This window comes from Pithys albifrons, chromosome 1 (assembly GCF_047495875.1).
Source record: "Pithys albifrons albifrons isolate INPA30051 chromosome 1, PitAlb_v1, whole genome shotgun sequence".
Classification (NCBI taxonomy): Eukaryota; Metazoa; Chordata; class Aves; order Passeriformes; family Thamnophilidae; genus Pithys; species Pithys albifrons.
In genome coordinates this window covers 26,848,204-26,860,669 of record NC_092458.1, presented here as the reverse complement: position 1 = coordinate 26,860,669, position 12,466 = coordinate 26,848,204, and the positions used below count along the sequence as shown (strand labels likewise).

At 39.2% G+C, this 12,466-nt stretch overlaps 1 protein-coding gene across 3 annotated transcripts in view; it reads right to left on the bottom strand.

Moving 5' to 3' along the window:
• The window catches only part of LOC139668473 (cohesin subunit SA-2-like), a 61,584-nt gene that overhangs the window by 24,308 nt on the left and 24,810 nt on the right, over positions 1 to 12,466 (bottom strand). For all 3 annotated transcript variants that reach the window (XM_071548075.1, XM_071548082.1, XM_071548088.1), the window contains 3 exons: positions 11,062 to 11,160; positions 9,000 to 9,079; positions 752 to 859 (listed from right to left, as the gene is read on the bottom strand). In XM_071548075.1, coding sequence (XP_071404176.1) covers positions 752 to 859; positions 9,000 to 9,079; positions 11,062 to 11,160 — 287 coding nt within the window. The remainder of the gene's footprint in view (positions 1 to 751; positions 860 to 8,999; positions 9,080 to 11,061; positions 11,161 to 12,466) is intronic.

Here is a 12,466-nt window from a genome sequence, read left to right as displayed (position 1 = left end):
AACTAAAGAAAGTCAACAATTCAGCTAGACAGGAAAAGACAACAAGGAGGAGATTTTGCATGTGTGGAAACACAATTATTATTTCTGAATTTTTCCCCATAAAATTCTTGCCAAAATATTTTTATTTTCATTCCTTTTTGCAAGGCAAAATTATTTCTCTCAGCTGTATAAACAGAGTATTTATCTCTTTTAGCAAACCAACTCCATTCATTTCATGCAACCATTGTTGCCCATTTATAAGAGTTACTCCTGAGGAAGATAAACCCTATAGTTCATTAACCTGACAGAAAATTGGGAGGGCTTTTTAATCTGCTGCCTCTCTCATTATTCAAAGCCTTTACAATGTGTAAGGCAACTTCCAAAGGGAGAAGAGGAGGCCATTTTTGTGATTAATCACCAAAGCTATGGATTAAATCCACAGATGCCAGGTGACAGATTAGCTTGCAAGAAGCAAAGCAACAAAAGAAAGTGGAAAGAAAGAGAGCATGCTCTCAACATCGCATGGCATTTGTGGATCAGTCAGTAGTTTCATATTCTCTGTTTTAGTCTTGCAACTTCTCTCAGCCTGTTGTGCCAGGGCTGTGCAGGGAAACATGCAATTATCGTCAGACAGCATTTCTTTTCTGATTCAGCAGAAGAAAGCTGGTATACACTTTCAGCAGTAAAATGAATGCTTAATGGCCCCCTCAAATAAATCCAGCTTCATTCCAAAACAAATGAGAATATGCAAGAAGTAGGCAGGCAGAGATACCTTTTATACAGGAATTCCCCAGCTGCTACTGCAAGTGGACGGTGTGTGGTATAAACAAACTGGTATAACATTTCACAGTCTTCAGCTGATAACACATCCTCACAGTTCCTAGGCAAAAATAACAACGGAAGTTATAGTTCAGGTTTATCTGCAAAGAACAGTATGAATGTTACGTCCAGCTTTGACTAGACCTGATTCTCCATAGCCATGCAACTTGTTTACACAGCTACATTTTTGTAGGGCCTTTCTAAAAATGTTCTCAAACAAAACTGTCAAGAGTTCTTTCACTCACTGTGTAGAGAAACAGAGGTCTGTGCAAGCCATGACAAATCAGGCCCACCGGCATGGACACGGACACTAATTTAAAGCATAATTACAGTTGATTGGGGTCACAGTAAAAAGAACAATAGTAACAGGAAAATCATGCCTCTGCTTTATGCTTAGCTGTTCACCATAGAAGATAATAAACAATAAGAAGCCTTCATTTTGCAGTGCAAATTATTTTTAAATAATTTATTACATTATTTTAAAACCTATATTCTATTACACTAGGTTTGTACAGAATCACACATAAAAAGAAATCAGAACACATTCTTGATAGCATGCTTATCACTGTGACCTCTCCGCACAAACACTCAATGTCACAAATTTTTTCATTCAGCTACACATCTTGAGAACACCACATGCCAACTGGTAAACCTAGAGCACCCTATGAGAGGTAGAAATAGTATTAGTATCAAATTTCTACAAAAAAGAAACTGAAGCATCAAGGCTGAATAACCCAACAAAGAAATACCAGAGAAGTGAAGCCCAAAGCAAGGATTACAGTTTCAAAGTACCCGCTTCTTACTGCCACAGCAACGTCACTGGTCTAAGCTAGTTCAGAGAATGAAAGAGCAGCATACAAGATCCTTACACTCCCAACACCCAGGTGAGATGAAAGGGGTTTTATTTACCACTGCATTCAATCCTCAAGTAGTTAAAAGTTTAAAATCATCTAGAGCTGTTGTCCAATATCCCCTCTACAACTGAGGATTCATGCTCTTCATATGCCAGGAGTGATGTCTAAAAAAAAAAAAATCAGCAGTCCTTCCTATGCTTGCCCATTTGTCTCCAACCCATTACATCCTTCAGCACTTCCACATCCTCACAAGCCACAAAGCCCCAAAACATCCTCCAACTTGACTGAAAAAAGTGAGCTCATATTAGGTGAGAATATCACTGGAGCATCCATTAAAAAGGTCTTTAAATGAAAGTGCTAATGGTATGTCTCCAAAAGTGATGGATCAATCTCACAAGATAATGCTTCCCCTCAACCAAAAAGAAAAGCTGCCTTACATACTTCAGGCAGGTTTTGCTGGACTCTTGGAACATGCAATTCTCTTGAATATATTTGCAGTAATAGGACATATGGAAATAACTTTGAGTATATATATGATAAAATCAGCATAAAGGAAAATATTTATGAAACTCATTCAACCATCTAGAAAGCTGGGGAAATAAAGTAAAAATGCATTTATTACTGTTAAATAGTAAGAAATTGAAAAAGGTAAAATGGTGCATTAGAGTATCTGAATAAGCAACGGTGTGCTCTGTGAAGCTATGAACTTCCACAAGTTTAACAAGTGAGAGTAAAAGGAGGAATGACGACAAAGAGCACTTACAGAAATAAAAACACATGATATAGCAAGTCTTTATATTAAAAGGCGGTAGGGAATTTACAGAAATAAACTAGTAGTCCTACAATGTTTCTTTCATTCTTTTTAATGTCAATTTCTTATTCAATTTTTTTAAAGCACTAGTTTCCATGAAGATGTCTTCATCTCTATTTTTTTTTAACTGTGGACAGCTTGGAAAATAAGAAATTTCTCTACAAACATACAGTAATCTGGATTGAGCCAACATGGAATCACAGAACAGCTGAGGATGGACAGCACCTCTGCAGATGATCTAGTCCAACCCCGTGCTCAGAAGAGGATCAGCTAGAGCAGGTTGACGAGGGATGTGTCCAATCATGTTTTGAATAACTATTAAGCCAGAGACCCCACAAGATCTCTAACAACCTGTTCCAATATTGGACCACTCCCACAATGAAAAACTTTTTCCTTACGCTTAAATGTAATTTCCTGTATGAACATGACAGTCAAATGTACATATTTTTATATTTGAATTTTTTATTCTTTGTATTTGAGTTTTTCTCTTAATGTATTTATGGAAACAGTGAATGCAATACCTGAATGTCTCTGTTTTAAAAGAATTCCTTGCCTAAACTGTTCAGATGGCTCAAAGAGTTCAGCAGGCTGCCTGCCATCTCTCTGGGTAGAAACTGAGGACTCTGCCTTTCCAGTACTAATCTAACTGCCTTTCCACAGAGATTTTCTATCCTTGGGGAAGGACATGGGGGTCCTGGTAGACACCAAGTTTAACATGAGTCACCAATGTGCCCTTGATGAAAAGAAGGTGAACTGTATCCTTTGCCTGCATTAAGAGTGTTACCAAAAGATGTGGGGAGGTGATCCTTACCATCCAGTCAGCCCTGGTGAGACACACCTGGAGTGCTGGGTCCAGGGCTGGGCTCCCCAGTAAAGAGACATACCGGAGAGAGACCAGTGAAGGGCCACATAGATGATCAAGGGACTGGAGCATTTCTCCTATGAGGAAAGGCTGAGGGAGCTGGAATTGTTTAGGCTTGAGAAAAGAAAGCTCGAGGGAATTTTATCAATATGTGTAAGTACCTGATGGAAGGATAAAGACAATGCAGCCAGACTCTGCTCAGTGCTGCCCAGGACCAGAAGCAACAGGCACAAACTGAAACACAGGAGGCTCCTTCTAAACATCAGGAAACACATTTTTATTGTAAGGGTAACAGAGCACTGGGCAGAGGCTGCCCTGGGAGGCTGTGGAGTCTCTATGGCTGGACATATGCAAAAGCCATCTGGATACAGTCCTGGGCAATGTGCTCCAGGTGGCTCTGCTTGAGCAGTGGGTTGGACCCTTCTAACTTCAGCTATTCTGCGATTTCTGAAATCCCAACCTCCTTGTTTCTGAATTTGTCTTCTAAGAGCTTAGGAATTTGTCCCAGTTACATTAATCTACAGCAGTATTATCTCCTTCCTCCTCAATATGTGAGTAGGTCAAATGCAATAGCTTCAGCTGCACAGGAAGCAACCCCCTACAGGCACAGAAGCAAAGGAAGGGAGAAGAACCCTTTATCTTTGCTGCACAGGCTGACAGACACTCATGACACCACTTGAGCACTTTTTCATTTTTCCTTTTCTTTCTTGAATGGGAAGGAATACCTATGTGCATTACTACTAGTAGTTTTCACATACTACTAATCTCTGTGATACGATGAGGTTTATATCCATTACTCCCACTCAAATGGGTGCTCAGGCATTCATTTTACTTGTCTCTGGAAGCAGCAGCACTTGACTACACCTGCCACCACCCGCACTAATACTAGCACAGTAAATGAGTACCCTTCTTTTTTACATACAGAAGCCATTCAAAGAATACTTCAAATACAGCAATAACACTGCTGCAAATTCACAGCCCTCAGAATGCCAAGCAACATATAAAGGTTAAGCCAGAAGTTCCTGCCAGTGTTTAGGTGCCTAAAAATAAACGGGCATGGCCTTCCACATAGCAATGCCATGACGTACCATTTTCTCAGCACTTCAGTGTGAGCATGTCACAAAGAAGTTGGGACACTCTAGAGGGAGACACAGCCTGATTTGGTTCTGCATATGGCACCAGTAGAAATATTTCATATCTGCTGGTTTTTGTTTCATTTTACTGTATGCAAGAGGCATGACTGCTGGAGCTGCCTGACTTGGTCAGTGCTGTTGCTTATACCAAGAATAACCACTAAAATCACAACAGTAAAATAAAAACACACCTGATGTACTTTTCAGAGTTTTGCCACTCTAATCCCTGTTGTTAATGGGTGTGAAGGGAAAGATCTCGTACATATAACTACCTGAATGGAAGTTCTAGCCAGGTGGGGGTTGGTCTCTTCTCCAGGCACTCAGCAATAGGACAAGGGGGCACGGGCTTAAGCTCTGCCAGGGGAAATTTAAGTGGGATATCAGAAAAAAATTCTTTCCAGGGAGAGTAATCAGGCATTGGAACGGGCTGCCCAGAGAGGTGGTGGATTCCCCATCCCTGGAGGTTTCTAAACTGAGATTGGATGTGGCACTGAGTGCCATGATCTGGTAAATGGACTGGAGTTGGACCAAGGGTTGGACTTGATGATCTCGAGGTCTTTTCCAACCCAGTTGATTCTATGATTCTATGACATTGGCAATCCAACATACAGCATCTCAATAAAAAAAAAATAATTTCATTTTGCATTTAAAATTAAGTCAAGTTAAACATCCAAATACATTGTAAAACCAGTATTTGTGCAGAGCACTATCCATCAAAAAATATATGCTGAAACTGTTCAAATGTCTGCAATAAAAATTTCCAGTACAAAAATAAGCTGATTTGTTCTGCTATCTCACTCTCACTCCTCTGGTGTCACTGCACGTATTTCAGGACACACTTTGGTGATCAGCAAAATGATAACATGGTTGCCTCTACAATATAACAATAGTCCTTTCCCACCACTTTACACTGCATGAGCATGCTGCAATACACTGTGATTATGCTGTGACAGACCAATGTGGTTTGTGTTTAAAGCTCAGTTTAATTTCTAGTTACATCTAACTAATGTAATACAAAGTCATTTTACCCTGTGCTATTTACATATTCAAGCTAATTGTAGATTTGTGCCCCTACCTGCACCACTTGTAACCTTACCACACACATCTACTACAGTTATCTAATTACTTTTGCTGCTGTTTTCCAAAATCCCTCTACTCTTTTAGGTAGCTAAGCACACAAAAATTAACAGAATTGTCTAGCAGTAGGCACACTAATCTAATCTGCCTCCTGAAAGGCAGTGTTTTTGGAAAGATTCCACAATCTCTCATTGTCACTCATGTTTTCTCCCTCTTTATTTCGTTCCTAGTTCTATTTCCTGTCAGATTCTTTGCAACATTAATGCTAACAATTATGCATAATTCAGTATCATTAATAATTTCTATTATGCTAAACCTCATATGCTCATTTCAGTTTTGGGATCGCATCATGCTTTGTAAAAATAGAAATCTACGAGCCCGAAGACTGGCATTCAATTGAGACAATATGCAACAAACAAGAAATAAAAAATCTCAGCTCACAGAGACAGACAAGAAGAAAATACAAATATGGATTTGGAAAAAAACCAAGTATATGCATAGCAAGAGGGGTTTGAATCAGCACTGGGAATTTTTTTTAATAATGTGACACATACAAATGAATTAAAAAGATCAGTGTTTTCATTTCCTCTCTAGCAAGCAAGAGAGAATGTAAAGGCCAGCACAGCAGGTTTATGGGCCAGTAGTACACAGAGTAGTCAATGTATATTCCACAGGACTGGAATGCAGTGAGAGTTAAGAGATGATCAAACCTGTTACAAACGTATATGGAGCTCAGCATTTCTGCAACTGCGAAACATCACAAAAATAGTTACTTGGTGATGAGGTCTTGCTACTGTACTCACCCAAAAGACAATTCTGGAAGCCAGGAAAAGAAAGTTACACACATGGAAAATTTTCCCCCAAAAAAATCATCCAATGGACTAACTGGAGAAAAAAGCTAATCCTGGCCTTGTTTCTTGCCTCTTGTCATGAAACAACAAAATATTTGTTCCAAGATTAGAGACATGTTCTAAAGGTCAGTACCTGACCAGTTAAGATTTTACTATTTTTAAAAAGTAAATAGTGATTCCAAATCAAATTCAGGGAAATTCATCAGGTACAGATTCTTGCCAGTAGCTTTAAAAATAGAAACTTGATGTGAAAGGTCTCTCACATCTGACTAAAAATGCAAGTTGGGCCACTAGGATTCAGTTGCCAAATTTGCAGATGACAAAAGTGAGTTATTCACAGGGGAGCCAACACAGCATGACAAAAGTGGCAAAAAATTTAATTAGATCAATGTATCCTAGTAGACATGCCGCTTATACAAGTTGCCATTTATTATTCTATTACCCTTCTAAAGTAGGGGAGTTGCTGCCTCCAACCCCCTTTCATGCTTTATTGCATGTATCAAGCAGCATTACTGCTCAATATCCAGACACCGTGTTTGAGCTGAGACACATCTATTTGAGACACAATGGCTCTGAATGTCTTTGTTTCTGCAATGCCAGCAGCAAGTCCTTTCTGTCACTATTGTAGGAACTCAGGCATCAGTTTTTCCCTTGCTGGAAAAGCATCTTGATACAGGCTCTTATTAAGAAGCCTCTGCATGTGACTGTCTATATTGTCTGCATTCTCCTCACACAGGTTTCATAGACTGGTCAGTACTAGTCTTATCAAAGAGAAGAGCTGACACTGAATTTGCTTATTGAGTCCCCAGTTCCCACTTTCATCACTCCAATAATTAAACCAAATCAGCAGGGTTCAGAGCAACCAGGGGGGACAGTGGAAGAAAGGAGATTGGCTATGCAACAGATGAGCAAAAAGAAAGAAAATAATGTATTTTCTAGGCCTCTACACAGCCTAATTAAAACAATTTCAAAATATATTACTTTTACTTATAAAAACTATATTTTATGATGGAAAAATGTCATACAGAATACTTTAGAAGGCAGTTATTCACACTAGAAATGATATTTAAGCAAAATTAGGAAAAAAATTGCTTCAGGGGAAAAGAAACATTGATCAAACTTTTATAGCTGCAGCTTGCATTAATGAGAATATGATCCTTTATAATACAGCCAGAGATAATAAACAGCTGCAGTGCCAATATAGCTCTTGTTAGTTCAGATACAGAACAAGGGCAACCCTAACTGGTGTATGGAATCTTTGTACTTCAACAATGGTGAGCTGCTCCTCCTAGCACAGGACACATTATCCACGGACACAGCACTGTGCTTTGTTCCAACAGCTACACACCACAGGGAACCAGGGATGTAGTAATGGACATTGTGAACACAGAAACAACAGAACCCCAGCTACTACCAGTGGGGCCCAAACAATGGCACTACCTTCAGAAAAGCGTCCTGTGTTTGCAGCATCGTCTGCTACTCTGATGTGCCTGTGGAAGGAGGACTGGAGAAATGCCACTCAAACCAGTGGAGTGAGAAGTGAGAGAGTGGACTATAAAGCAGCACTTCAATATACAAACATACTTGACATTTAATGTAAATACCAACAACACCATATTAGTAGGTCTATTAAGGTTTACATGCCCAGCTATCCATGACTAACACTTCTGGCTCAAATGCAGCAGCAAATCCCACAAGGCTAATGGACAATGTGTCATGCTCTACATGGAAGTTTAAGCATCTGCAACAGCAGCATTCAACTTACACTCAGAGACAGAAGACACTGAGTTTCAACATCTCAACTGTATTACCCATGAAATGCACTGAGGTTTTCATTTACATTTTGCTTGAAAAAGAGGGACAGAGAATTTATTCTCCACGTGTTTTGCAAATAAATCCATTTCTAAAATAAACATGCTTCTCAAGGATGTATCAGAATAAGATTCATATACTTCTGTAATAATAAGTCTAATTTGTCCCCACACTTCCAGCTTGCCATTACCCTACCAAATCTATGGCTGGCAGGTAAATTTCCCAAGAAAACAACTCTTCTGTTAGTTTTTCACTTCAGCAAAACCAAAATAACATACACTTGCTCATTTCCTGCTGGTCAGTCTGCTGTGGGCTTAGTGGTTCCCAGATTCTCTGCCATGGAGTCAAGAATCTGAAAGCTCAAAGTCTAGCAACAGCCTCAAAGCTCAAAGCTTCCTGCATCAGGTGTGGAGACAGGAAAGCTGGCAGAGGTCAAGACCTGGCAACCCTGGGACAGAAGATGGGGTGGGGACCCCATCTTCAGTGGGAACTTCCCCCAAGAGACGCAGATGTTCTGCTTGAGAAAAGCCAAAATGAAAATGCATCATTTCCTTTCAGAGGGAAGTGTAAAGGTATAAAAATGTAGTTTTCAGATTGAATCTCAGCACAAGGGCTCTCTTAACATTGGTATTTCCCACAGAAAGAAAATGCCATTTCTTGAGCAGCTTGAACTCTAAGTCATATCCTGCCAGGAGCAACTGTTTCCCAACATGTAACTGATTACAGGAAGACTCAGCAGGATTGTATCTAGATCTTGTTGCCATTAAAACAATACAGTAAATTAAAAAAGAAATTATTTACTGTGACATAAGCATCAAGAGTTTCATGGCTTGAACTGCTACTTCATGGTCCTTGTCCAGAGGCATGGACACAATTCGATCCTAATGGATGTAAAACGACAATAAAAAGATGTAACACGGTTTGTTCTCAATAAACACGTATTTTTGCTACAGCTACATCATCTACGCTAGTACAGCAGAGATTTATTTTTATTTCAGCAGCTATTTCCTAAGAGACATAAGGCAACTTGATTACTACCAAGTAGTTCCCCAGCCCCTGAAAATTAACAGCATGTTAATTTTTTAACTGAATTAATCATGCAGTAATATGATATTTTTATAGATGTAATGTATGCATTCACAAGAAATCAACTACAGTCTACAAATTAGAAGTGACTGACAACTTGTTTCTATTGGCACTTCAGTATGTTAAATGAAGGTAAGCCTCAAATTACAAGTATTATATAATCCATTTCTCTCATCAACAATAAAATGCCTGTACCTACACATTACAGAAGTCACTGCTTTTTTGGAAAGATAATTACGATCATAAAGATACCTCATGGAATAGCAGCAATACTCCTGACCTCCAGAATTCACACTATTATACCTAAGCACACATGCAAACATCTCAGAAAACTGGAAATTTCCTGTCCAGTGTAACCAAGAACTTGCACACCTCAGTATGGCCTGTATCTTTAAGATATATTAAAACTTTAGACTTGCTTGACTGGGGACTAACAGCTTCCTCATTTGACATACGATTCCTAAATCTCTAGATTCATTTTACTTTGCACCTTCCTTTTTCTCACAATCCAGTTGCAAGGTGTGTAAGTCCACAAATCCTGAGTTTGAATACTCAATGGTAACACAGACAGCATGTGAAACTCACTTGTGCAGGAAACGGATTGATGGTTATATGATTACATTTCCCATCACTGAGAAAGCATGAGTTAAACTTCAAAACTTTTATGTTGTGTGTAGCTGTTTGGATTTCTTTTCCTCAGAGGGGACAGAGTTGTGTTTGGGTGGGGGTTTTTTGATTGGGGGATGGAGTTTGCAATGATCCATTTACATTCCATCCTCCACACAGAGGGAGACCACAGTACAGACAGACTGCAGCTATTCCATCATTCTTTATTGAACATCAATCCTGTACTTGGTTATGCAGCTTACAGCAGAGAGAAAGATAAGGGACTACTACATAATCATTTAAATCAGGGATCAGCTTTAGATAACCAAGTTTCAATCTAAATAATTATTCCTAAGATACCAATATTAATCTATTTCCTGTTCTCTGAGGATGTGCTATAGGTATTTTTAACTATTAGCAACTGCTTTGATATAGAGGTAAGCCTTATACCTTTCACAAAAAGAACATGAATTAGCACCACATGGAGACATTGATTATGTACTGATTGAGAGGGACTGAAGTATCAGTCATGACATCTTGAGCTTTCTTATTCAAATACTGAAAAGGCGCAACCCCACTGAGATAAGAGCAGCAGACAAAATCATTACGAAAGCCAGGATTAAAAAAAGTAAAGAGCTTCTTAAATGAGTCAGGATGATGGAATACAATAAAGGCAGTGTACAGGGTCAGTGCAGCCACAAAACAAACTCTCAGAATTGCAGTGCATCACCTGACTTGTTCAGAAAGGAGATAAGGGATCCCTCTCCAAGACTCACACTGACATGGCAGATCAAGAAAGAGCCATTCCTTCACATCAGTGTGATACATGGACAGCCAAGTCCAGTATCTACAAGGTAGATCAGGGGCAGTAATAAAGGGACTTTTGCCATACAAAATTCTTTGTCGTCTGCCAAAGTTCCTGTGAAAGAATCCAGGCCATTGTGGATGAATGGTGGAGGTAACTGACCATAGTGAAATGGAAGATTCCATAGAAACACAGGGAAACATCCCTGCAAAACTCCTTCATCCACTCAGTCAACCAGGCTGTTTTTGCAGGACTCTAAGTTCCTGTCAGTCAAGACAGTGGGGAGATCAGCTCTGATTAAAACATCAGACCCTGTGCATACACCTGACCTAAACTAAAAAAAAACAGCAAAAGTAATTTATTTACCTTGAATCTGCTAGTAAAGAGATCCATCCTGGAAACAAGTTCTTTTCTGCTATAAATTCCCTGCAGTCCCAGAAGACACTTCAACCGCACTTCAGCTTGCTACAAGACAAAGACAAAGACAAACAGGCTAACAATAAAAAACATGTATCTTTGTTATTCACTATTGACATTTATGTTATGTAAATAAGAGATATTTGTGGTGCCTGCAGCAGGCTATCCAAATGCTGCCCCATCTTCTTTGTTAGTGATATCAGTACCATTTGGTTTGTGTGCACACACACTCTTCTTTCTCACACACAGAGAAAATCTGCAGTGAGCCAAACTTAAAGGTAGCATCAAAGTTTGTGTTAGGTTCTCTCGGAGTCAAAGAAACTCTCACAGACCTTGCAGTTAATAAAACAACAGAATCCAAAAGATACAGGGATTGTGCTATTTATCTGCTAATGATACAAAGACAGGAGTATTGATGACCTATTTAATACAGCCAGCACTCTCCCATACATCAGATTTTGCTTGCTTTTTATCAACAGTTGACTTGGACTGCAAGAAATTCTGGATTCCTCTGGATTCCCAGAGGAAGAGGTACACTTTAGAATGCACTGGATAGTCACTGTGGTTTCTGAAAGAGTTGTGTTATGCCTTCTTCCTATTTCTGTTTTACACTAGAACACTGTATTTTAAGCATTCTAAGAAAAGGGTTGCTTTGAATTTGGCCTAATTAGTTAATTTAGGCAAAACATATTTATCCATGCAAGGTGTTATTTCATACTATTAGTACTGCTGCTTCACTGATTCCTCAAAAAGAAGCTTTCCCTTATCCAGCTTTTAAATTATCTCATGCATATTGCTACATCTTTCAAATTACAAAGCTTTAAATGGCATTAGGAAAGTCATTTTCAGAATCCAACATCAAAAAATCACTGTATTCTGTAGACTTATAATGCTAAGGATATCAGCAGATACACTTAAATGAACTGCAGCCCTCGAATCAGTCTCTGCATATTTCTTTTCTAATTCCTCTTGCTAACAATAGCAGTAAGAATAATCAATGAAATCCAAGAAAGGAGACCACCTACACATAGGCTATCCATTGCTACAAGTTCCTGTTCACCTGCTTAGATGGAAAACCAAGGATGATATCCAGTGATAGGCTTTGACTAACTGTTTTGCTTTTTGCTAGAAATATAACCCAACAGATCAACAGGTAACAATGTACACTGGTCTTCAATCTGCCCATGACACACCAGCAGTACTTATTCTAGATTGCATTTTAATTTTGAAGTCTCTGAGGAATGGACTGTTGCCCACACCTGCTGCTTCCTACAGCCACAAGGGCTCCACAGCACAGAACTCACTCACAAGCAGTCCCAAGCTGGTACCTATCCCTGCACACTGGCACGGACTC